The sequence below is a fragment of the Vipera berus genome (genome assembly GCF_964194415.1).
Source record: "Vipera berus genome assembly, chromosome: 17".
Taxonomy (NCBI): domain Eukaryota; kingdom Metazoa; phylum Chordata; class Lepidosauria; order Squamata; family Viperidae; genus Vipera; species Vipera berus.
Window position 1 is genome coordinate 783,940 of NC_138220.1, and position 24,514 is coordinate 808,453.

The 24,514-nt window shown below is 54.0% G+C and overlaps 3 protein-coding genes across 4 annotated transcripts; 1 reads left to right on the forward strand and 2 right to left on the reverse strand.

Annotated features, from left to right (window-relative positions):
* Nucleotides 1-1,515: 1,515 nt before the first annotated feature.
* NOL9 (nucleolar protein 9) lies at nt 1,516-11,012 on the reverse strand. Of its 2 annotated transcripts, none has more exons than XM_081341381.1 (13): nt 10,892-11,012; nt 9,192-9,561; nt 8,343-8,568; nt 7,810-7,937; nt 7,277-7,418; nt 6,490-6,583; nt 6,277-6,374; nt 5,668-5,829; nt 5,133-5,415; nt 4,720-4,831; nt 3,870-4,047; nt 3,301-3,434; nt 1,516-1,787 (listed from the first exon to the last, which is right to left on the reverse strand). In XM_081341381.1, the coding sequence occupies exons 2-13, from the start codon at nt 9,354-9,356 to the stop codon at nt 1,671-1,673; spliced, it is 1,839 nt and encodes a 612-aa protein (XP_081197507.1). In that variant the 5' UTR covers nt 9,357-9,561; nt 10,892-11,012; the 3' UTR covers nt 1,516-1,670. The 2 variants fall into 2 exon arrangements, with proteins under 2 accessions (XP_081197507.1, XP_081197506.1); XM_081341380.1 differs by having other exon boundaries at nt 6,490-6,586.
* ZBTB48 (zinc finger and BTB domain containing 48) lies at nt 10,224-15,477 on the forward strand. Its single transcript, XM_081341379.1, has 11 exons — nt 10,224-10,318; nt 10,969-11,631; nt 12,063-12,349; nt 12,662-12,773; nt 13,040-13,132; nt 13,577-13,663; nt 13,794-13,948; nt 14,036-14,172; nt 14,352-14,516; nt 14,721-14,809; nt 15,132-15,477. Exons 2-11 carry the CDS (start codon nt 10,975-10,977, stop codon nt 15,420-15,422), a joined length of 2,073 nt encoding a protein of 690 aa, XP_081197505.1. The 5' UTR covers nt 10,224-10,318; nt 10,969-10,974; the 3' UTR covers nt 15,423-15,477.
* Nucleotides 15,478-16,237: 760 nt separating this feature from the next.
* Nucleotides 16,238-24,225, reverse strand: KLHL21 (kelch like family member 21). The gene is made up of 4 exons (XM_081341382.1): nt 23,214-24,225; nt 22,254-22,659; nt 19,237-19,309; nt 16,238-18,842 (listed from the first exon to the last, which is right to left on the reverse strand). Exons 1-4 carry the CDS (start codon nt 24,220-24,222, stop codon nt 18,561-18,563), a joined length of 1,770 nt encoding a protein of 589 aa, XP_081197508.1. The 5' UTR covers nt 24,223-24,225; the 3' UTR covers nt 16,238-18,560.
* Nucleotides 24,226-24,514: the final 289 nt, after the last annotated feature.

A 24,514-nucleotide genomic window follows, 5' to 3' on the forward strand; every position in this document is an offset into this window, starting at 1 on the left:
CATCTCGGAGCGGCAGGGAAAGGAGGCTCCGGAGCTGTCCTCACTTTCTCTCCTCCTTTGCGATCGTCAGAAGCAGCTTTCTTGGTAACTCCTTAAGTGGGTCACCCCCCCCAAACTGAACCCCCCCCAAAAGAGCCGGTTTTGGGGGGACAAGAAGCCCATTCAGCGCCTGCAAAGCCGGTGTTTCTGGGAACCGAGTCGAGCTCGCAAAGAGAAACCCAGCAATGTTCTCCAACTCTGGCTGGACAAAAGACCCCTTTTTCTTTCTTCCTCCTACGGACCTCGGACGGATTTCACCGTCCATCCGTCATGAAAGGAATCTCAAGCCCAAGACGAGACGGACAGACGGAGGGCGGGCGGGTGGGTGGGTCAGGGAGACGGACCGGGTGGGGAAGGCAGGCCTGGCTGCCCCCCACCCCACCCCCCCATCCCAGGAGAGGGGAGGGCAAGCCATGTTGGTTTAATGGGAGCTTGCACAATAAGCCATCGAAGGCTGGCTGCGTGAGCGTGCAAAAGAGCCACAAGGAGACCGATCAAGCCAGTGTCGGACTAGACGCTTCAGAACGATGAGCAAGCCTGAGAACAGGCAGTCCTCGACTTAACGACCGCCACAGGGAGAATTCCCATGGCTACTTGAGTTGTTGGGGATTTTACCACTGGTTTTGTTGAATTCTAGTTCCACCATAGCCATGAAAGCCAGCTGGGTGGGTGACTTTGGGCCAATCTCCAGGAGAGGGCGAGTTCTAGTTTTGTCTTAGACATTAAAGGCAGCTAGGTGACTGGGCCAATCACCAGGAGACGGCGAGTTCTAATCCCACCTTAGGCACAAAAGCCAGCTGGGTGACTTTGGGCCAATCACCAGGAGACACGATAGGGGTGTCCATGAGGTTCCCCCCAAAAGGAATGAAGCTGGGGTCACATGACCAAGAGGAAGGCGGAGCATGCTGCAGCCTCCAGCCCAGGAATGCTTTTATGGGATTAATTCCTCCAGTTCTGGCTTATTTTCAACCCTAATTTTGCTGTTTCTGCTTCATTTTTGTTTTTCTTTCCCTCGGGCAGACAGTCGGCCACTGGACATAATCCCTTTTTCCGATGATGGAGAGAATAAAAAGGATTATAGATTAAACAAACACGCAGCGTGCCTCTATTGTTCTGGGCACCGCAAAGCAACCCACAACCTCGTGGCTTCCTTAACAAGCAGAATTTAGCTGCAAACCGCACTGGTGTGTGTTTGTGTGTGCGTGCACGCTTGGCAAAAAGTGTAAATCCTGCTAAAATGACAAGGCGCAATTCACACTCAGCTACCCCTTGTCCCAAGGGTGGCAAAGCGGCATTACTTCTTGGGGTTGTTTGTTTCTGTAAAAAAAAAATATTTTTTTAGGGCTTTCGTGTTTTAAGTTTGTTTTTACATAGAAAATAAGGACTCAAACAAACAAAAAAAAAATTCAATCTTGATTTCACAGCCTCCAACAGGTTCTCAAGAGGGATGTGGAGAATCAGATTCACCCACCGGGTTTATACAAAATGTTTTAATTTGAGCATCGTAACAAAAATACACTCATCACAGGAGGAGCCAAATTTCACCAAGGGAATGGCAGGGAACGCCACGCGCCGGCTTGCTGACGGGAAGCCCGCTAGGTCCCGGAGACGAATCCTTCTGCAGGAGGAATTCACAGGCGACGGTGTTCCCTCCTCTGCAAATGTTTCTTAATTTTTAATTTCCCAGCGCCAGAAACATCGTATTTGTAATCCGAGGTGACATAAGGGATCTCCCCACCGGTCCTGGCCTAGAAGCAGAGAGAGGCAGGGAGAGAATGGAGCAGATGCTGTTATGGGGCACTAGTCCTCATGAGATGCTTCGAGACACCGAGAATCCAGAAGACAGGTTTCCAAATGCTGCTTGGAGCCTTGGACACACACACATATACACCCCTTTATCTGTCAGGGAGTGGTGCTGTGTGCTGCTATGGGGCAACTGTCTCCAGGGCTGATGGTTATCTCAACGGGATGATCCCTAAGGATGGAGACTCATCAAGGAGAGAAGCAACCTGGAACTAAGGAGAAATTTCCTGTCTGCGAGATCAATTAATCAGTAGAACTGTGGGTGCTCCATCATTGGAGGTCTTCAAGAAGAGACTGGACAGTCACTTGTCTGGAATGGTAGAGGGTCTCTTGCTTGAGAAGGGAGCTGGACTAGAAGACCTCAAAGGCCCCTTCCAACCTTAGGTTTCTATGGTTCTGAGATACACAGATAAGATACATGACAGAGGGAGGGAGAGATGGGTGGATGGATGGATAGATGGATGGATGGAACAGCTTGCCTCCAGAGGCTGTGGGTGCTCCGTCATTGGAGGACTTCAAGAAGAGACTGGACAGCCATTTGTCCAAGGTGGTACACTGTCTCCTACTTGAGCAGGGAGCTGAACTATAAGACCTCCAGGGTCCTTTTCAGCCCTAGGATTCTGTGATTCTCTGATTCTGAGATAGATAGAGATAGATAGACACGACGGACGGATGGAAGGAACAGCCTGCCTCCAGAAGTTGTGGGTGCTCCATTATTGGACTTTTTCAAGAAAAGACTGGACAACCATTTGACCCAGATGATATAAGATCTCCTGCTTGAGCAGGGGGCTGGACTAGATGATCTCCAAGGTCCCTTCCAACTATTATTTCATTATTCTCCAAAGCATCTGAGGGAGGCAAGAAGCAATGAATGGAAGCTTATCGAGGAGAGATCCACCTTAGAACTAAGGAGGAATTTCCTGGTGGATTTGTTTAAACGACCCTGCGATTCACTTAATGACCAGTGATTTGCTTAACCATCCCAGGAAAAAAGGGTTGTAAAATTGGGCACAGCTGACTTAACAATTCTTTGCTTAGTGATGGAAATTCTGACCCCAGGTATCAACTGCAGTAATGAGGACTGGCAACTTGATTTTTTCGTGGAGCAAAACTGACTTCACACGAGACGTGTTTTCCTCCTCCTCCTACGGGATTGTGTGCTAAGACCACACTCCCATTCAGGCCTCCTCATAATTCATCCTCCATATTGGGAGTGGTGCCCCTTTTACAAAACAAGGAGTTCACACTTCCTTTGATCTTCTGCATGGCTGCCCACATTTGAGTTTGAGCTCAAGCCTGCTGACCGGCTAAGGAAAAGCCTCCTATTATGCATAACTAAAGCACAGCGAGGGGGATTAAAAGAGATCACCTCTTTGCTGCCTGTTGACATTTGCAAAGCATTGGCAAACCACATTTTTCTCTCTCCGCATCACCTTAAGCGGTCCTCCGTCCACTTACTTGGTTCAAAAAGATGCAATTCGGGATGGCAATGTTCCCAATCAGCAAACAGTTCACACGGCGTAAGTTCTCCGGAGCCAACGGTGTCAGGATATAGTAAAGCTTGCTGGTCATCTCCACTCCTCGGACAATTCCTATTTTAAAAGAATAAAATTTCAGCTTTCAACCTCTGGTTATTTAGCAAAGGACACAGTTAGATCCAAAATGGGTCTAAAAAGCAGAGGTGTCCAACTATGGCGATTTTGTGGACTTCAACTCCCAGAATTCCCCAGCCAGCTATGGAGATTTGGGAGTTGAAGCCCACAAGCCAAGAGTGGCTGGCTGAGGAATTCTGGGAGTTGAAGCCCACAAGTTCCCAAGATTGGACACCTCCGCTCTAAAGAAAAAACAGGATTTAAGGCAGTGCCATTGTTAACTCTGGAGGGCCGCAAAACAGTCGTCAATTGAGGATCACCTGCACGGACTACCCAGTCCCTCCTGCACGAGAAGAAGATAAGGACCAATGGATGATAGGGGCGCTTTAGCTCATCCAAATAAACCTGCAAATTAATGCAAATCAGACCCCTTACCGAAGCCCAGGCAATCGCAGATGGGGGTCTGCGTCAACACCACAGGACCCTCGGCTTTACACGGGATCTCCTCCGGCAGGTGACACAGGCCGACCCAGTTGGCATTGAGGGAACACAAAATGTGGGTTGGTGCCACGTCGACGTGGATCACCTTCAGGACAACGGCGCTGAAGGGCACCTGGGGGACCCAGAGGAGAAAGAGAAGGGGTCAGTTCGCTTTCTGTTGGGGGACAAATACATCGTCAAGCCAAGGCCTGTCACTGCGGCTAAAGGGATATCTAGATTTAGGGCAGGAAGAGGCAGCAAGGCGGAGGCAGATCTTCAACTTCAGACGTTCAGGAAGACCCCTGGGTGGCAGACCTGGAGAAGAACCGGCTGAGTTTTAGGGAGGCTGTTCCCAGACAGTGGAAATTCTACAGGGACGCTGGTAGAAGGGGATATTTGTGGAACTGTGGGGTCCTTGGTACTCTCTCAGGCTGGCGGGGTCCTTGTAGACGTTTCATGACCCAGCTAGGGAACATCATCAGTGCTAGAAGGGAGAGGGGTTTGCAAAGAGGAAGAGAAGGAGGGGACAAGGACAATGACTGTGGGGCCCTTGGTGACCTCTTGAGCTTGGCTGTTTTCTTGCAGACGTTTCATTTCCTAACTAGGTAACATCATCTGTGCTAGGAGGAGGAGGAGAAGGACTGCGAGTGTCCTCGGTGCTCTCTCAGCTTGGCGGTTTTCCTGCAGACGTTTCATTACCAAACTGGGTTACGTGATCAGTGCTGGGCTGTACAGGGATAGCCAGAGAGATCCCCCATTTCCTCTGCCTGCCAAGGCTGGCAATTCGCCCCAAGCAGGGCATTACCTGGTAAGGCACCAGGCTGGGCAAGGGGACCACCGCTTCCAGGTCGGGAGGCTGCAGCTGGGCCAGGTAGCCGGCCACAGTGAGACTTCGCAAGGTACTGCTGTGCGCTCGCCTGCAAGGACCAACAGAGAGGTACATCCGAGACAGGAGCCGCGACGTACGCCCAAAATGCAGCCCAAATTCCTGATGCTGAGTTTCTGGGAGTTGAAGTCCACGAGTCACAAAAGAGCCGACCTAAATGAATGGCCGCTAAGCCGAGGACTTGCGTGTATCGTTACAAATTTAATCCAGAAAATATCACGGAAGGAGTGTGACAAAAGAGGTGAGATCAGAACAGTCGGAGGAAAGAAAACGCGTTTAGGATCCTTTTCGGCTGTGCTCCCCATCTCTCTACGCCCTGAGCCGATACCTACCCTTTGCCAGGGACTCCGGCGCCCGGAAAGCTTGGCTGGACACACAGCAACTGATGCCCAGGCTGGGGAGCATGGGAGCCCTGCTGGTTCCGGCAGCGCTCCCAACTTCCGCCGGGGGTTTTCCTTTTGAGGGAGGGCTTCCCTCGGGTGTGCAGGCCGGCGGTCACACGGATGTAGTCGGCGGAGAGCTGAGGGAGGTCTCTGAAACCCTCGGGGCTCAGCTGGACCACGTGGGTGGGCGCCAGCAAGCGGATGAGGTCGATCAGGAGCAGCAAGCCGGCCCCTGGGGGGGGGACAGGAGAAGCAAAGGAGGGTGGAGCGGGGAGGGCGAGGACCAGAATGAGCCAGAAAAGAGGGGTCACAGGCCGCGAGGGTCTGCTTTGGGAAGCCCTCGGTGGTCTCTGAGCTTGGTGGTGTCCTTCTGGACGTTTCAGGGCCCAGGGAGGGAAGGTCATGAGTGCTAGAAGGGAGGGGGAGTTTGCAGAGAGGAGGAGGAGGAGGAGAGGGAGGAGGACTGTGGGGTCCTTGGTGCTACCTTTCACCCATCCCATGGTGTTGACCAGCAGAGGGACGTCTCTCTCGTAGCCTCCAAAGACGTATTTCACCGTGTCGAGGTAGCGCTCGGTGTCATGTTCGCAAGAGTTGTCCCCGTAGTACGCCATTTTGCGAGGGGGGCGCTGGTGGGTGAACGGCGGACCTGAAGCGGAAAGAGGGGCCGGGCCGAAATTGCAATGGTCCGAAGGCGGAAGGGTTAATTATAAACATTTGGGGCTGGTGGGGAGATGTGGCACAAAAAGTTGTGTAACAGGTGCCCTTCATCTCTCTCTCTCTCACACACATATCTGTTTACCAGCTTTCTCTCTCTCTCTCTCTCACACACACACCATCCATCACCCTCCCTTAATAACCAACTTGCTTAACAATAGAAATCCCGGATCCCATTGTGGCCTTAAGTCGAGGATTATGCCGTGGGGCGATTAGTTTTCTCCTCCCTCCACCCTCCCCTCTCGTTCTTCTCTACTGCTGCCACGTCCTAATGTCAAAAGTTCCTCCAGCTTGTTTCTCTGCTTTCTCGGAAACTGTTTTTAAGCTTTTATTTTATTTTATTTTATTTTATTTTAAAAGAATCCTGCAAGGCACCTACCCAAAAGGGGTTCCCGCACGTTAACCAGGGAGATGCAACCCGGCGGGGTGAACTCCGGCTGACCCAAATCACACTCCAGGTACTCCAGGCAGGGAAGGCTAGAATTTAAAAAGAGGGAGAGAGAGAAACAGTCCAGGAATCATTCAAGAAAAACCAAGCATACGTACGAGAGACCAAGCTTAGGAGAGCTGGGGTGGGGGGAGAAACACCCACCAGTTTAATAAAAGATTCATCAGGTATCTGTTGAAGGTGGATTTTCCGGCGCTTTTGGGGCCGTACACTAGGATAATCGGGCAACCTTCATCTTCTACTGAAAAGCAAGCAAAAGAACCTGAATGAGATTTTGGGGCGAAGATGCAAGAATTCAGCACAGGGAAGGGGATTTAAGGGAGTCCTCGGCTTACGACCGCCGTCAGGGACCAAAGTATTTGTGGCTGAGCAAGATTGTTGTTAAGTGAGTTTTGCCCCATTTTACGACCTTTCTGGCCACTGTGGTTAAGTCAATCCCTGCGGTTGTTAAGTCAGTGACTCGGTTGCTAAGTGAATCTGGCTTCCCTATTGTCGGAAGGTCACAAAAGGGGGGGGGGTCACAGGAGCCCGGGACGCTGCAACCGTCATAAATAGCAGTCAGTGGCCAAGTGTCCTGAATTTTGATCGTATGACCATGGGGATCCTGCAACGGTCGTGTGAAAAAAAGCCCCCTTTTTCAGTGCTGTTCTAACTTTGAACAGCCACTAAACGAATTGTTTGTAAGTCGAGGACTATCCGTATTATGTAAAAGGAAAAAGTAGAGGGTGTCTGTTATCACCTTATTCTACTGTACCAACAGGACTTGGAAGTCAATGGAATTCCCCCCCCCCTCTTTGCTCCTGTTTTCCTGTTATTTTCTTTGTCTATTGATCAACTAAAAAAAAATATTTGACGTGAAGAAAAAAACCTGGTCTGTTCCTCAAGGCGGGGTAAAAAAAAACCCCCTCCCCGTTGTTCCCGGGCGACTCACCCCGGCAAGCGTGGATCAGCTCCCCAATGGCCGAGCGCATGCTCTGGGATACCAGCAGGCCACGGCCGGGCTCCAGCCTGCCCAGGCCGGCAGCAGCCAGCACGGGGTCTTCCTCCGGGGTGAAAGAGAAGGCCGCCTGTTTCTGGAGAGGAAAGGAGAGGAGGGGGATGAGCCGAAAGGGGGGAGGGGGAGGCCGAAAGGAGGCTGGGGAAGGGGGGGAGGGGTCTTCTGCTCTTAGCAGTGCTCAGCTGCAGAGCGCTTGGAACACAATTTTCTTTTTTTTCTTTCTTTCTTCCTTCCCTTTTGTCCCTCTTCTTTTTTCCCTTCCTTCCTTCCTCCCTTCCCCCTTCCCTTCTTGCATGCCTTTCTCCTTTTTCTTTCTTCCCTTCCTTCCTCTTTTCTCTCTTTCTTCCCCTTTCTCTTCCTCCCTCCCTCCCCTTTTCTTCCTTTCTCTTTTCTCTTTCTTTCTCCCTTCCTTCCTTCGCCGTCGTAAGTCGAGCACTGCCTGCGTTGAGGAGACCGCAGGAACTCACTTTCGCTCTGAAAATCTGGGAGAATTCCGGGTGGCTGAGGAGGAACTTAGTCGTCGGGGTGTCCAGCTGTTCCAGCAAAAGGACGGAGCAGTGGGGCCCAAAGCCTTTCAGCAATCTGCACCTGGCCTCTGAAAAACGAAGGAGACACCCAGAGATTTTATTTATTTCATTCAATTTATTTGTTGCCCAACTCGCCACCAGGGTGTTACATTCTTAGAAACGTATCAACGGCCAGTTTGGTCTAGTCTCTAGTGGTTAGGGCACTAGCTAGGAAGCAGGAGACGGCGAGTTCTAATCCTGCCTTAGGCGTGAAAGCCATTGGAGTGATATGGAGCCAATGACCAGGAGATGGTGAGTTCCAGTTCTGCCAGAGTGGCTGGGTGACTTTGGGCCAATCCCTCTCTCTCAGCCCAGGGGGAAAGAGGTGGTGGGGAGAGTGTTGCATACGTTCTCCCCTTATTTGCAAACACCATAAGAGATAAATGAGCAAAGACACAGAAATAAACACCCCGCATCCTCTCGCTGCCCCTTACCCCGGGGCACAAAGTGTGCTCGGAGAGCCGCCTTGGCTTCCAATTTCATCTCCTTCTTCGATTTTTCCGTAGCTTTGTTGCCGGCAGCGGCTTCCACGGTGAGGGCACAGTAGGTGTGGGGGGAGAACAGATGGTAAGGGGGCTGGTCTGGCGTGATTGTGAACCCCAAAACCTGCACGGATCCATACAGGCAGGTCAGGCGACACTTTCCCGTGAATGTCAGAGTCTGGGGAGAAGAAGGCAGAACAAGATTGGAGATACGAAGCTGCCGCCGTTAACGGTCAATCCTAGACTTATGATGATCCGTTTAGCGACCAAAGTTAGAACGGCACTGAAAACAGCGGCTTTGCATTATTTTACACACTAAACGACCGTTGCATCATCCATTGTGATTGAATTTCGGTTGCTTGGCAACTGACTCATAGTTATGACGGTCACAGTGTCCCAGGGTCACGTGATCCCCTTTTGTGACCTTCTGACCAGCAAAATCAATGGGGAGGGGGCGCGGATTCACTTAATAACCATGCTGCTAATTTAACCAACTGCAGCGATTCACTGAACGACCGTGGCAAGGAAGGCCGTAAAATAGAGCAAAACTCGCTTAACGACTGTCTGAAAATGTTGGGCTCAATTGTGATCGTAAGCCGAGGACTGCCTAAATTATTTATTTAGTCCTCGGGGTCGGCAGAGGGGGAACCCAGCAGGGGAAAGGCACCTAAAGCCCCCCAGAAAGCAGAGGAGACCCCCAAATATCCACCCACAACGACCCGGGGACCTAAAGAGCAGCCTCCAGGCCCCGCCCCCAAGGGAGCCCCGCCCCCTCATTTGCATGACCCGGCCCAGGCTCACCTCCTCTGGGCGGAGCAGCAGCGCCGCGCGCTTTTCGCCCGCCGAAACGGCTTTCGGCGGGGCCGGTTCAGCAGGGAGCCCCGGCGGAGACGCGGGAGGCGGCTTTTCTCGGCGGGGCTTCCCGTCCTGGAGCCGCTTCGGGCCGGCCGATCGGCGCTTCGCCATGCAGACCTCCCCGGCGGCAGCGAAGAAACTCCACGGCGGCGCCGCTGCCGTCTTCTTGCGAAATCTCGGGGACTCTCGCGAGAGGGCGGCCCGCCACGCCTCTGGCCCGCCTCCTTTGGTGCTGGTAGAGCTGCGGCAGGGTAGACGAGTCCCTTCTTCGCTTGGATTCTATCTCCCGAGAATGTTTCGGCTAATAAAAAGAAGCCTACAAAGATATATGCAAAGGGCAAAATCAGGGTGTTTTTTTTGAGATGATGTGTTCGTGGGAAGGGGGGAAACCCCTTCGAGTTTGCAGACCTCACAAATCCTCGAGTTCCCGAGGATGCAGACAAAGTTTTTAAAAGTCTAATTCACAGAGGAAAGATTTGAATAAATATTCATTTCAGAATAACAGAGCTGAAAGGAACCTTGGAGGTCATCTAGCCCAACCTCCTGTTCAGGCAGGAGACCCCCTAGGCCTTTTCAATCCAAGGAAATGAAATCACAGAGGATTAAGGACTTTTGGAGATGTTGTGGACCTCAACTCCCAGAATTCCCCAGTCAGAAAAGCTCATGCAAAAATGTAAATGTCTTTTTTAAGAGCGTTGGACTTCCAACTCCCAGCATAAATTCTGGGGGTTGAAGTCTACCCATCTTAAAATAGGTGAAAAATAAAGTTGTTTTTTTTTAAAAACAGGGGGCAAAAAAACCCCTCTTTCTAAATTAAATCCCTCCCATGTACTGGCTGGCTGGGAAGCATGGGTTCAGAGGTTGCACCGTCTCTTTCACCCTCTTTACAAAAAAATCACAATCAACACGTGGGGCTGGGAAGGGGGCGGGGCCGAAGGACGCGGCCCGCCCTCAAATTAGCATACCGCGCGCCCCCTCCGCTTGGTGACGTCACGCACGTCTCTGCCCGTGCCAAGATGGCGCTTCCCCGCTTCCCTTGCCGGCGGGGACAGTGAGTGGGGGGCGTGTGCGAGGTGAGCAGGGGTCTTTGGGGAGGGACGGGGGTCCTTATCGGCTGATAGGGCTGGGAAGGAGGCAGAGAGAGCCCTTCTGCGGGTGCTATGACGGCCTGGGAATGATGGGTCCAGGTGGGTGGATGATGGGTTCACCCCTGCAGGCAGAGCCGCTGTTGCAAGAAGAGACGCGGGGGTGGGACTCTAGAACCCATTGCACGAAGGACCCTCTTCCCACCTTTGCAAAGAACCCCAGCCCGAGCTGGAGAGGTGGGGGTGGTACTCTAAGACCCATGCACCTCTGCTGGCCTTTGGGGTTGCAGTGCCCCTTGCACACCCGCTGCATGCTCATTGCATAAATTGCACGGGACCTCCTCTTCCCACCTTGGCCACGAGCCCCAGGCCGGGCTGGAGAGGTGGGGTGGGGGGGTCTCTAAGACCCATGTGCCTCTGCCGACTCTTGGAGAGCACTGCATGCTGGTTTCCTTCGAGGTGCAAAAACCGGCCCTACCAGGGTCCCCTGGCTGCCCGGGGGAATTCTGGGAGTGGAAGTCCAGACATATTTAAAATGGGTTGAGGTTGAATAGCCCCCACCTGCACAAAGCCCATCTGTGGGGCAGATTCCTCCTCGGCCGTCCTCTCCAACGGTCTCCCTGTCCTTCTCCTTCCAGGGCGCCATGGAGGGGGTGTTTGTCAAGCATAGCGTGCGGGTCCTTCAGGAGTTGAACCTCCAGCGGCAGAAGGGCCAGTTCTGCGATGCCACCCTGGCAGTGGGCAGCCTGGTCTTCAAAGCCCACTGGAGCGTCCTGGCCTGCTGCAGCTCCTTCTTCCAAACCCTCTACAATGGCGCCGCCGGCAAAATCATCCTTCCGGAGACCTTCCTGGAGGTTTTCACCCTCCTCCTGGACTTCTTCTACACCGGACACCTGGCCGTCACCTCAGACAACAGGGACAAGCTGCTGGAGATGGCCAAGGAGCTCTGCATCCCCGAGGCCATCCAGCTGTGCCAGGAGTTTCAACCCGGCTGCTCGGACAGCGGCGAGCAGAACGGTGACGTTCTCATCAACACAGACCCCAATGCCACCTCACCGGGGGAGTCGACCTGTGAGGCGGCGCCCCCCGGACCCCCAGCATCGGAAAGCCCCCAGACCCGGGGCGTCAAAGGAGCTCAGGGGCCACGAGACGGCCCTGCCCTCCTTCGGGGGAAGTTGAAAAGGGTCCCCAAAACAAACCTTGTAAGCCACGCAGGCGACGTAAAGGAGACCCCGGAATGTAAGGAACTTAAACGGTCCCTGAAAAGTGAAGCCGCCGAGGATGCGGGCGCCGGCGATGAGGTGGCGTGCGGAGTAACGTGTTCTCTAGGAATTGCCATTCCTGACCTAGAAAACAGGGGGAAGCAAGGAAAGTGATGGGGGGGGGGTGTCTTGAAAAACTGGGAGTGATTTGCTGTGGGTTTCTCTGGAGAATGGGGAAATTGGGGTGCTGTGAGATTCTTCCCTATTCTAGGTTTTGGGGATTTGGGGCAAGGGAGATCTGCCTTAAGTAACGCCTTGCTAGAAATGGGGACGCGGTCGAGGAATTGGGGACGGGTTCAAGTGGCCTGTCTCGCTTAGAAACTGAAATTTTGGATTGTCAATACCTACTTTTTTTTTAAATGTTTACCTTTATGTGTTTGGACTGGTCAAGGAGCCAGCCCTCATTGAGGGCAAGAGTGCTTCTGCTTTCATGGATATCTACAAGCAGCCATGTGCTTCCTTCCCAGCAGGAGACCCCAGAGGTCCTGGGTTCGAGTGATCTCCCCTCAGAAGATCACAACGGAGGGAGGGGAAAGGATGACACAGATGAGGATTACGTCCCGGATCAGAAGAGCGTCCGGGTGAGGAAGAGGTCAACGTTAACCAGAGCCTCCTGCAGCAGCTCCAAAACCAGCGGAAACAGTCACCGTCTCAAGGCTGCGGCCCTCGGAGCCCGCCGAGGCACGGCTGAACCGGTTGAATGTCCCACCTGCCATAAGTCTTTCCTGAGCAAGTATTACCTGAAGGTCCACAACAGGTAAGTTTGGCGCGCTTGTGGAGGGAGGGAAGAAGGGGGAGGAGGAGGAGGCTTCTGGGAATTTGTGGAAGGAAAGGGGGGGTGTCTCTGCTCTCCTGTCCTTGGGGTGGAATTAGCTCTGTGCTTTACGAAGCACGATCCCTGGAAGGACCATTGAAAAATCTCCTTGGCACGACCAGCGATCAACCTCACTCCCTGGAACGACCGATGATCGATCGATCTCCTAGGAATGACCAATGATCAGCCTCACTCCCTGGAAGGCCCAAAGCTAATTTGACCCAGTTTTTTGCTATTTTCCTCCATGCTCTGAAGGAAGCACACGGGGGAGAAGCCCTTTGAATGTTCCAAGTGTGGGAAGTGCTACTTCCGGAAGGAAAACCTGCTGGATCATGAAGCCAGGAACTGTGTGAGCCGTTCAGAGCAGGTATTTGGGATGGCGGGTCTTTCCTGGAGCTGGTTGGAGAGCCACAGACCACGAGACTTTGGGGCTTGATTGTAGAACTATGTTTTACCTCCTGCTCGAGCAGAGGGTTGGAGTAGAAGACCTCCAAGGCCCCAACTTTGTCGTTCTGTTGTCCACCTACTTGCTTTCCAAACGGGTCCCGAGTGAGCCTCCTGGGAGAGGGGACGGCCCTCCCTCTTTCCAGCCCCCCTGATTTCTTTCTCTCTCCCCCTCCCCCTTTCCGCCAGGTGCATACCTGCTCTGTCTGTCAAGAGGTTTTCAAGAGGCGGGTCGAACTCCGGCTGCACATGGTGACCCACACGGGCGAGATGCCTTACAAGGTCAGCCTGCCTTGCGCTCAAGCGGTGCTGGCTGAGACCGCAGGACGGGTGGCGCGCTGAGAAATTGCTCCCAAAGGCACGACAGCCCAGCTGTGGCTGGATCCATGCTTCCCTACCCTTGCCCTCACAGCCGAGAAGTACAATATAAGCTCAGTTTCAGGGTGGTTGCAAAGGTGGGTTTGCCCATCGCACTAAGCCAGGTCATCTGTATCTGGAAATTGACCTGCGTATTGTAGAAACCCCCATTAAGGGAGAATTCAGGGCCTGTTCTGTATATTTCTAGTGTTCTGCCTCTTTTTCCTGTGGTGGCAACTCCCGCCCAGGCAGGAGTTGCCAACCCAGCCCAATCGGAGGGCGCTGCAGCCAGGGGGAGGGGGAGAACACCTCCAGTCCCCTCCCTCTCCCCGGCACCTTGGCACTGAGCGGTACCCGTCTGTTTTGCAGTGCTGCTCCTGCATTCAGCAGTTCATGCAGAAGAAGGAGCTACAAAGCCATCTGATCAAGCTGCATGGCGCCCCTAAGCCCCACGCGGTGAGCCGTCAGACGCGGGGTTCCCACACGCATGCGAACACGGACAGACCAGAGGCAAACTCATTTCTCGCCCGCCGGAAAGGGCGGGCTGTGCCCCTTCCCTCATCCGGACCCGTCTCTTCTCCTCTAGTGCTCCTCCTGCTCCAAATGCTTCCTCTCGCGCACAGAGCTCAACCTGCACGAGGCCTTCAAGCACCGCGGCGAGAAGCTGTTTGTTTGCGAAGAGTGCGGCCACCGCGCGTCCAGCCGGAACGGCTTGCAGATGCACGTCAAGGCGAAGCACAGGTGCCGGGGAGGAGGAAGAGGAGGGCGGAGTGGCCCGCTGGGCTGGGATGCCACAGTTTTACCTGATGGCGCTTTCTGTCTTGCCAGGAACGAGCGGCCGCACGTGTGCGGATTCTGCCAGCACGCCTTCACCCAGAAAGCCAACCTCAACATGCACCTTCGCACCCACACCGGCGAGAAGCCCTTCCAGTGCCACCTCTGCGGGAAAACCTTCCGCACGCAAGGTACAGGACGGCGAAGGTCTGGCTGCAGCACGGGGCGAGGGGTTGTCGTCTTCCCTGCCCGAGTGAGAAGTGAGCAGGCTCATCTGGACGGGGCAAGGATACTTTCTGGCTCTGCGCAGGTATTCCTTGAATTACGGCCGCCATCACGCCCTCAATTTATTGTTTGTCCTCGTTCACAGCGAGCCTGGATAAGCACAACCGGACGCACACGGGGGAGCGCCCCTTCAGCTGCGAGTTTTGTGCCCAGCGGTTTACTGAGCGAGGGCCGTTGTTGAGACACGTGGCCAGCAGGCACCAGGAGGGACGGCCGCATTTCTGCCAGATCTGCGGGAAAACGTTCAAAGGTAACGGCCGGTTCGGGAAAATTGGTGCAGCTTTTCCCGCGCTGCGACTAACGGCGAAGAAAGCAGCTTACCCGGTGGTGCCGTTTCCTTGGGGAGCAGGAAAGGCCTGGCTGACTCCAGACACCACCACCCCTTTTGGGCTCGCTCTCTGTGGGGAATCAGAGTTGGGACCCTGCCACAGCTTAACCACTTTTGTCCCCGTAGCGGTGGAACAGCTGCGGGTCCACGTCCGTCGACACAAAGGGATGCGGAAGTTTGAATGCACGGAGTGCGGGTATAAATTTACCCGGCAGGTATTGTGGGTGTTTCGCCTTCTTTGTTGTTGGCCCCAGGTGGGGAGTTGTTGTCCAAAACCACCCCTGCCCCTGCCCAGGTCCTTGGCCAGAAGTCCCTTACCTCAAAATAATCCAGCCAAGAATCCAGATGTTGCCTCGTGCCTAAGAGATGTATGGCACGTTTGTTTAGTTAGAGCAGGGGGCTGGACTAGAAGACCTCCGAGGTCCCTTCCAGTTGTGATCATTGTGTCCTGAAGGCCCACCTCGCAGCAATGGGGTGGTTGAATCGAGGGACCTTCCTCGCCCTGGCCTTGACCATCTCCCGGTCTTTCTCCGCCAGGCTCACCTGAGACGCCACATGGAAATTCACGACCGGGTCAAGAATTACAATCCTCGCCAGAGGAAGCTACGCAACCTGGTCATCGAGGACGAGAAGGTGGTGGTGGTGGCTTTGCAGCCCAACGTCCTGGAGGTGGGCTCCGCAGAGGTGATTGTGGAGGCCCTGGCCCAGGGCGCCCCCAGCGTGGATCTCCCCACCGGACGGAGACTCTGCTCCAACGAGAGTTTGGACCCTGCCGAAGTCACGGAACAGTCTTTCCTCATAGCCATCCCGAACGACTGTGGGATGTAGCGGCATCCCCCCCATACCGAGGACCCTCCCCTTAAATAAAGATTAGCCAAACATTTGTCTGGAATGGTCTAGGGTCTCCTGCTTGAGCAAAGGGCTGGACTAGAAGACCTCCGAGGTCCCTTCCAACCGTTCTGGTTTGCTTGAGACACAGCTGCCACATTTTACGGGCCATTTCTCCCCCCCCCAGCATTGTGTGATTGAAAAAGGGGAGGGGAGGGGAGAGAACGTGGGGAAGGGGCTCTCAAGCTGGTCTCCTGGAAGACAATTAGCATTGTTAGTTTTGACTTGGTTAACTGCTGGTTTGTTACACTGTGTGAGCACAGCCCATGGGGTTAGCTTGTGGCTTAGCACACATACCCAACAGGAAAATATTCATTGTAAATGGTCCTCAGTTTACCACCACAATAGAGCTCAAATCTTCTGTTGCTAAGCAAGGCAGCTGAGTGAGTTTTGCCTCATTTTGGTCGAGCAAAACGCAGTTTCGGGGTTCTGGTTTTCAGCAAAAATGACCGGGTTTTCACTTGTCAAACTATTCATGCCTTGTTACACAACCTTGCTGTTTCTCAACTATGCAAACGCAATTCTTTACCCATTTTTGCAAGGGTTTTTTTCTCATCAGAGGGGAAGGCACAGAGCGCGGCGAACCAGGCATGGTGGCTTATTCCAGTCCTGAAAGCAGGTGGCGAAATGCAGAGATTTCGACCCATTTTTTTCTGTTCCCCAAATAGTGAATTTCACCCAGTGGGGGACTGGATGGAAATGCCTCCCCTTTGTGGTGTCTTTTTTTTTTGCCTTCCCCAAGCAGATTCCGACAGTGTCAGCCACATCTCTTTTATTTGGCACGTTTCAAGTTTTCAAGAAGGAAGCTTTACCAAACCCAGAATAGTTTTGCTTCGAAGGAGCAAGAAGTCTACAGTACTTTAGGCCAAGTGCAAGGACTACATTTAAACATTCAATAAATACAAAAATTATCCCCCTGCCAAGTGTCTGACTTGGAGCAGAGGTTGCAAACTGTCCCCTCCGTGAAACAGCCCAGCCACAAAAAAAATACAACAATTCTCGTACATTGGAAGGTATTAAAAAGCAGAACCAACAGCAGGGTCTGTAAAGGGCCGCGTAGGTCAAGGACTACCTGCATATGTATAGGGTTTTTGCAATTGCAGAGTTGCAAAGGGTAAAACGGATCCAAGCCACGACATGGGAAGAAAAACCCTGTCGCTCCGTTCTAAAGTCACACGACTGCCCTTCTAAGCCGGTGCATAGAAATTACGTCTATAAAAATATCTTTCTCCATCGTAGAGATTACAGGCCATTGGGAACAGTCTCCTTAAAAAACTGCAAAAGGTAATAGTTTATTTTTGTTCCAAGACACTAGTCCTCTTGACGAATGGTGGAGGCAGGGCACCAGTTCAGCCCAGCAGCAAAAAAACAACTTCAAAATTCCTTAATTTGGTAAATTAAAGGTGTCTTTTTCTGCCAAACTTGGTCACCCGGGAAGAATGGGGAAAAAAAGAGAAGTCGGAATAAATAATTTTTGAGTGTATCAAAAAATTCTAAAGGCACCACAATGGCTTGGTTGCCATTGCATCATGCATCACACCGTGCATGAAATTAACCAGGATTATTAACCTGGTAGAAGGGAATATGCTGGGGATCCGCATACCGTGTTCACGTTTTTCATTCTGCAAAAATCCACGCAAAATGCAATCAGTCATTGTGGCGCCACGCATTGCCAAAATCAAGGCTCCCCCCTCAATCTAAAAGGCACACCCAAAGTGGGGCTCAGCTGGGCCAACTCGCACACCCCACATGGCAGCTCAGTTTCAGCCGGTGCGCCGTGTAACCATCAATCATGGTTTCTTACCCAGGCATTAATATGAGGCTTTCTTTTTTGCCTCCAAGTGTTGTGACTCAGGGCCAGCCTGTGGGTCCGACAGCCGGGTCCGATGTATCGGAGGACTCAGATGTGGGGGAGGAGGGAAACGAACCGGCTGATGATTTGGAGGCTTTGCAGAGTCCTCAGCCGGGGACCTCTTCTCAGCTGTGTGAGCCCGAGAGTGCGGAGGATGATGACCCACAGCTGGCCCTGTTCAAGGACGCCCGACGTAGGAGGCAGACGAGCAGGGACAAACAAAGAAAGACTATGGGACTCCTCGGAAGGAGGCACAGGGAGACCACGCCCTGAGCTCTCTATAAAAGAAGTGTTTGGGGAGGGGCTGGTTGCTGAAAGCAACTTTTCCGCTTGAGAAGACAAGCTCTTGTGTTTTTGTTAACTGCGTAATTAAATCTTGGCAGAAGCCTTTTAGCCTTGGACGCTTTCCAGACTCTTCTCTTAATTAGGGGTTGCGAGAAGAGGGCTGGTTCAGAACACCAAGGCACACTGGCTCGATGTGCAAATGACAGAAATGTAGTGGGGGGAGGGGGGCATAGAGGTCATCCAGTCCAACTTCCTTGCTCAGTGCGGGGCAGGCAGCACAATCCATTCTTCCTTCTCCCCCCCCCCCCAGCAAATGCCAAGGAATGGATGGCACGGCATGTTGAAAGAAGGAAGCGCTCTGCAACCCGACTGGCGATGACAGAGAAGCAGAAACCGGGAAGGGACCTCTTGGGATCATCTATCCCAACCCCAGCTAACTAATCTCCCCATCCGGACCCTTCTCTCTGGGACCATCCACAAATTCACAAACAGGAGTGTATGCGTCGGGGGGGGGGCATCATTTTTAAGAGTCTTTTTTGACCAGTATAGAAAACTTGACCTATGAATTGTGAATTACATCCAGGATCAAGAAAGGGGAACGGACACATTCCGGCCTGGCTTTGCACCCCAGGCTGCATTTCTGGAGCTGACCTTCTCCTCGCACGGAAGGCCTTCCCTTCAAGGTTCCACTTCTTCCCTCCCACCCCATCCAGAGCTGAACCCCAATACCTCTGCCCCACTCCCCCATTAATTCTTCGGGAGCCGGCCTGCAACGCCACCCCATTCCTGGGTCCACCGCAGAGAAGACCTGCGGAACTCCTGGACACGACCAACCAACTTGGCCAGGCCAACGGGCCGCCGCCACCTCCCAACCCCAGGGGGTACCACAGGACCATCGGCCACCGACAAGCCACAACGGACCCGACAACCTCTCGGCCCCCTTAACGCAGCTCCTGCAAGTCTGGTCTGGGAGGGGTGGGGGCGAAGGGGTCTTCCAGCGCCTGCTTCTCCTCCTCCTCCTCCAGCGCCTCCGGCATGAACTGCCGGAAGATGCTGACGCTGCTGTGCCAAAAAATGGGCCCCGGCAACTGGCCGGCCACGCTCCACTTGCGGCTCTCGGGGTCGTACGTTTCCACCATGCTGGAGAGTTCAAAAGTGTTGTCGTAACCGCCGGAGACGTAAAGTTTACCTCCAAGCACAGCTAGGCTGCCTCCCACATGCACCTAAAGTGGAGAAAAAGAAAGGTACCAAAATTATTATTATTGTTATTATGGTTTGACGCAGTTAGCCAGATGTTTAGACTGGATCGGGCATTTTTAATCCAGCTGTTGAGTCCTTTTCAAGGAGCCGGGAGAGGCAGATGTGCTTGTTGCACAAGGAATTTGCTGTAGGGTTTAAGCTCCTTCAAGTCAATCCTGATGGGGATTTCGTCAATGCCAACGGTATTACGATGGCTGGCTGCCCAATCAGCCAGATGTTTAGACCAGATCTGGTATTTTTATCCACCAAGTCCTTCCCAAGCACCCAGGAGAGGCAGACGTTGCTGTCTGATGGTGTTAAAGATAATTCTGAGAAATGAAGCCCACCCCTCTTAAATTTGCAAGACCCCCTACCTACCTGGAGCATCGGAGGGATTTTGTCCCACTGGTTCTTGGCTGGATTATACACATCAACTTCAGCGGAGTCATCTCTGGAAGACAAGAAAAATAATGGATAACGATTAATGGTTATCATTATTCATAATTAATAATACTTGAGACGCATTCTGCAACAAGGTGGAGGGGCCGAGTTAGGGGTACATATGGGCTGTATAAAGGAAAAGCTCAGATTTCTTGACGGAAGGGAAACTTTTTCACAAAATGCAAGTTTTTTCCTAACATCCCTAGGAACTGGGCTGCTTATAAAACAGCACAAATGCACGTTACACGAAATCAGCCCTGCTTTGCCTGTTTTTCGTTTTAGCAAGAACCTTCGAGAAGAGTTGTCGGCCAGGAGTTGTGAGCTAAGCACAGAATGTTCCTTGGCCGATTGTGGCATGCCAAGTGTGACAGCAACAGGTGTGCGAATGGGGCGGGGGGGGGGGAAGAGAGGAAGAGTGATGGTGGGGGAAATAAAGCTATTTTGTCACCTCCACATTGCAGACACAAACCCCTTCGGGCTGCCACAAACAGCAGGCTGAAATTTTCAACCACATTACAGGCAGTCCTCAACTTATGACCACAATTGAGCCCCCCCAAATTCTGTCACTAAATGAAACATTTAAGCGAATTTTACCCCGTTTTACGGCTTTTCTTGGCAGTTTTTAAGTGAATCGTTGCAGTTCTTAATTCAGTAACTGAATCTGGATTCTCCATCGACTCTGCTTGTCAGAAAGTCACAAAAAGGGGATCGCGTGACACACACACACCCCCGCCCCCGGGGAGACTGCGACTGTCTTAACTATGAGTCAGTGGCCAAGCGGCTGAATTTTCACCACGTGATCACGGGGATGCTGTGACGGTTGGGGTGCAAAATGGTCCCAAGTCACTTTTTCCCCTGCTGTTGTCACTTTGAACGGTCACTAAAGGAAGCATCGTAAGTTGAGGACTGACTGTATAGTGTGCAAAAAACAATTCAGCCCACATCGTTTGGGGAAATTTGCTCTTTTTTTCCTGTTTGAAGAACCTTTGGGAGGAATTAGGCCAGGCAGACTCCAGAAGCAAAGGATGACCGGAGGTTTTTTGTGTTTTTTTTTTCCCGTCTGGCTTCGCAACGGCAAAGTTTTTCTTGGGATCGGTGAGGAATTTAAAGCATGCCTTAAGCTCGGCTCCAGAAAAGTCTGGAGTGAGAAAATCCACGGGGACCAGCTGCTAATTTCAGTTATGAAAAAGGCCAGGAAAAATTTCTGGCATGCATTCCTTGTTTGTCTCGAGAGCCCACAGAGGGACGGTGGTGACGGGGGGAAAAGAGGGGCCGTTTCGTTCCCTAAAAGGACGACGGTGCTCCGGGTAACGTCCCGGTTCCTTGCCAAGAGGAATGTGGGCGAAGGGAGGAAATGGATCAGAAATGGGCATAAAAAGTGCTGAAATGGGTGGATCCTCAGGAAACCAATTGCCCTGAAAGCTGCCTGGTCACATTTGGCTATTCGAGGTAGGGCCTCGACTTACAACGATTCGTTTAGTGACCGCAGTTACGACGGCACTGAGCAGAGAACCGTCCCCAGCTTTTCGAGCGGGAGTGAATGTCTGAATTGGATGCTTGCAAACCCCTCTTAGCAGCAGCCATGCTGCCCATCCACGTTGGCACACCCACAGCGCGGAAATGCCAACGAGGTTCCTGGCAATCAAGCAGCCACAAACAGGGTCTATCTGAGCGATAAGGCCGGGACGAGTTCCAGGCTTCGCTTCAAGCCACCCGAAAGGCCATTTTTGGCTCAAACCCTCAAGTGGTCCGATCAGCAGCCCTCTGGCTATGATAAGAGCCTTGAAAGCGAGTCACGCCATCCACCCAAATAGGAAAGGGAGGAAACAGGTCCTCCTCTGCCCCAGCCGATTCGCAGAGCCTCCCGGTGCAGTGCAGCACCTCCCCAAAAAAGCAGAGAGAAGTCCCGATAATCTCATTTTGTCTTTTTAATCAAGAGCTGCTTTCTTTCCACAGGGAACAGCACCAGCCCCACAGATAACCTTAAGAGCCCTCTGGAAAACTGATGCTATTTTTACAGACAGTTCTCTGGAAAAGGCAGAACTTGTTAAAAAAAAATCCTAATTTTGTCACCTTTGCTCTGCTTTTGGCAGAGATCCTTTTTGGGGGAAAAAAAAGAGAAGGAAAGGCGAGGGGGGGGGGAGCCAAAAAACCTCTTTTAAGGCCAGGAAACTCCAGCTGGATCAAAGGTGCATGGGGCTTAATTTCATCTGCTCGCCCCATTTTTCCCTGGGAGGAAAAATCCGAATTTTGCAATCGCCCTGAGAGCTGATTCATTCTTCCAATAACAAATTTAGAGCTTTAAACTTGTTCCGTTTGGGACAGAATTCTTCCTTTCCATTCAAGATTTGCCAGGAAGGGAAAGTCTGGGTCTTGCCGATCAGAGTTTGTTGGCCTTATGTTGGGCTGCGTTCACTTATGTACAGGTAGTCTTCGACTTACGACCAGGGTGGAGCCCAAAATGCCTGCTGCTAAGCGAGGCAGTCGTTAAGTGAGCTCTGCCCCATTTTGCGACCTTTTCTTGCCTCAGTTGCTAAGTGAATCACTGCAGCCATTAAGTCACATGGTTGTTAAATGAAACTGTCTTCCTCACAGGTTCTCCTGCTCGAGCAGGTGGCTGGACTAGAAGACCTCTAGTCTAAATCACTGCTTGTCACAAGGTTGCAAAAGGGGATCATGTGAGCCTGGGACACTGCAACCGTCATAAATATGAGTCGGTTGCCAAGTGTCCAAATTTTGACCGTGGGGATGCCGTAAACATTGGCCGTAAGTTTGAAAAATGGTCATAAGTCCCTTTTTTCAATGCCGTTGTAACTTTGAACAGCCGCTAAACAAACTGAGGAGTATCTGTATTTTCCAATATAAATAGAATGGACGATTTGGGATTTTTCTGGTCTCCGCTCCCGGTGCCCTAGTGGGGTCTTTCTGCAGGCTTTCCAGCTCTGCCCCCTTACCTGATGAAGTACATGAGCCCCCCCAGAGTGACCGCCTTGGGGGCGAATGACCAGGGGGGCAGGGGCCCACAGTTCACCAGGGACCAGAGATCCGACTCGGGGTCGTAGCACTGCATGACCAGGGACTCCTTGCCGGCCAGAGAGCCGCTGGCGTAGAGCTTCCCGCGGTAGGTGGTGGTGGAGCAGTCGTCCATGGGGTAGAGCATGGGCTGCAGGGCCTCCCAGGTGTCCAGCGTGTGGTCGTAGCGCTCGGTGCTGTCGGCCGCCACGACGTAGAGGAGGCCGTCCAAGACGGCCGAGCTGTGGTACTCGCGGGCCTTCAGCATGGGGGACACCTCCGTCCACTCGTTCACGCTGGAGTTGTAGCGCCAGACGCAGTCGTAGAGCCGGGAGCCGTCGGAGCCGCCTGCAGACAAGAGCGACAAAGTAGTGCGGTGAGAAGTGATAGGCTAGAAACCAGGAGAAGCGGGAGTTCCAGTCCCAGCTTACGCACGAAAGCCGGCTGGGTGACTTTGGGCCAATCACCAGGAGACGGTGAGTTCTAGTCCCACCTTAGGTATGAGTAGGCCGGCCCAACCTAGTACTAGAATGCGCTGTCTCTTGGTGATTGGCTTGAAGTCACCCAGCCTTGCTTTGCTGCCTAAGGCGATACTAGAACTCACCATCTCCTGGTGACTGGCACACGCTCCCCCAGCTGGCTTTCACGCCTGAGGCAGAACTAGAACATTTGGGCCAAAGTCGGCTTTCCTATTTATTACAGAACTAGAACTGACCGTCTCCAGGAGGCTGGTTTCCTGTTCTGGGTTCAAGTAAAGCCTCCCCTCCACTTTCCAAACCGCAGAAGTGCATCACTGCCCCCCCTCCAAGTGCAGTTGCGATGCTAAGTCAACAACAGGGCGTTCTCCCCCAAAGGGGTCGTGGGTGGAAGGAGGGGGCTCGGAGGTGGGGGGGTGCACTCACCGGTGACGTAGACATCGTTGCCCAGGGCAACCGCGCTGTACCCGCCTCCCAGGTGCTCGGGGAACTCGGCCAGGTAGCGCCAGTGGCCCGTGCGCGGGTTGAAGCCATCCACGGTCGACAGCTCGTCGCAGTCGCGATCGCATCCGCCCAGCACCACCAGCAGCTCGGCCAGTCCGGTGGAGGGGCGCGGGCGCAGCCGGGCGCAGGGCGCGCTCTCGTGCCGATCCAGCCGGCCGGCTTGGAAGAGCCGGGCCTCGGCCACCAGGCGCAGGCAAGCGGCGGATCGGGCCACCAGCGGCTCGCCCTCCACTTGCGCCAGCAGGGCGAAGCGCCGCACGAAGGGCAGGCGCACGTGGGCCAGCAGCTGGGGCAGCAGCCCCGCGCGCGATCCCGGCTCGGCGCGCACCCAGCGCAGGGCCAGCGCGAAGGCGGCCTCCTCCTTGGGCACGCGCAGCGCGTCCTCGCGCAGGTAGGAGAGCAGCCTGGCCAAGGGGACGCGCTCCAGCTGCGCGCCCAGCTCCCCGTCCGGGTCGGCCGCGTGCCGGAGGACGCAGCGGCGGGCGGCCTCGGCCAGCGGGGCGCAGGCGAAGGTCTCCGCGAAGTCCTGCAGCTCCAGCGCGGCGCAGGGCTCCAGGCGGGCGGCCAGCCAGGCGCCGCAGGCGGCCTTGACGGCGGGGAACTGCAGCAGGTCGGCGGCGCGCAGGAGCCGCTCGGCCAGCTGGGGCTCCCCGCTCAAGGCGCCCAGCCGGCCGGTGTAGGCGAAGTCCAGCAGCAGCGCCAGACAGTCCGGCTCCACGCCGTGCAGCCGCACCCGCGAGGCTCGGGCTTCGCGCAAGCCGCCGGCGAACATGGCTCGGAAGTAGCCCGAAGCCGCGGCCAGCACCACGCGATGCGCGCCGAATTCCTCGCCGGTGCCGGCCAGCAGGGTCACGTCCAGCAGCGACCGCTCGGCGCGCAGCGCTGCCAGGCCGCGCAGGAGGGCCGAGGCGTGCGCCGCTTCCGCCTCCATGGCTGGAAGGGGCGGACTGATCGCGCGGGGATCGCGCGGGGCTCCTCCCGCGCCGCCCGCCCGCCTCCTGGGCGGACCTCGCAGGGGCGGGGAGGGGGCGGTGCGCCTCTTGGGGAGGGGGCCGCCCCGCAAGGATTCCCCACCCTCCCTCTCCCTTCAGGCTCGCAAGGCGGGGTGGGCATGGGGGCGCCCGGTTGGGGAAGGGGGGCTGGGTGGACCCATGTGCACAGTCCCGCTGTCCCGATGCTTTGGGGAGGGGGAGGCTGCCCTGCACGGATCCCAGGAGCCAGTT

What these genes read in the sequence shown, in the direction of transcription:
- NOL9 (XM_081341380.1), bottom strand. Translation starts at nt 9,356, where the DNA reads ATGGCGAAGCGCCGATCGGCCGGCCCGAAGCGGCTCCAGGACGGGAAG. An exon ending in GCCGGAGTCCCTGGCAAAGG is followed by an intron (nt 4,832 to 5,132) that starts GTAGGTATCGGC and finishes TGGTCCTTGCAG; the next exon opens with GCGAGCGCACAGCAGTACCT. An exon ending in CCAGCCTGGTGCCTTACCAG is followed by an intron (nt 4,048 to 4,719) that starts GTAATGCCCTGC and finishes TGGGTCCCCCAG; the next exon opens with GTGCCCTTCAGCGCCGTTGT.
- ZBTB48 (XM_081341379.1), top strand. Translation starts at nt 10,975, where the DNA reads ATGGAGGGGGTGTTTGTCAAGCATAGCGTGCGGGTCCTTCAGGAGTTG. An exon ending in GTGTGAGCCGTTCAGAGCAG is followed by an intron (nt 12,774 to 13,039) that starts GTATTTGGGATG and finishes CCTTTCCGCCAG; the next exon opens with GTGCATACCTGCTCTGTCTG. An exon ending in GAAAACCTTCCGCACGCAAG is followed by an intron (nt 14,173 to 14,351) that starts GTACAGGACGGC and finishes CCTCGTTCACAG; the next exon opens with CGAGCCTGGATAAGCACAAC.
- KLHL21 (XM_081341382.1), bottom strand. Translation starts at nt 24,222, where the DNA reads ATGGAGGCGGAAGCGGCGCACGCCTCGGCCCTCCTGCGCGGCCTGGCA. An exon ending in GGGCTCATGTACTTCATCAG is followed by an intron (nt 19,310 to 22,253) that starts GTAAGGGGGCAG and finishes CTTGTCTTCCAG; the next exon opens with AGATGACTCCGCTGAAGTTG. An exon ending in AAATCCCTCCGATGCTCCAG is followed by an intron (nt 18,843 to 19,236) that starts GTAGGTAGGGGG and finishes TCTCCACTTTAG; the next exon opens with GTGCATGTGGGAGGCAGCCT.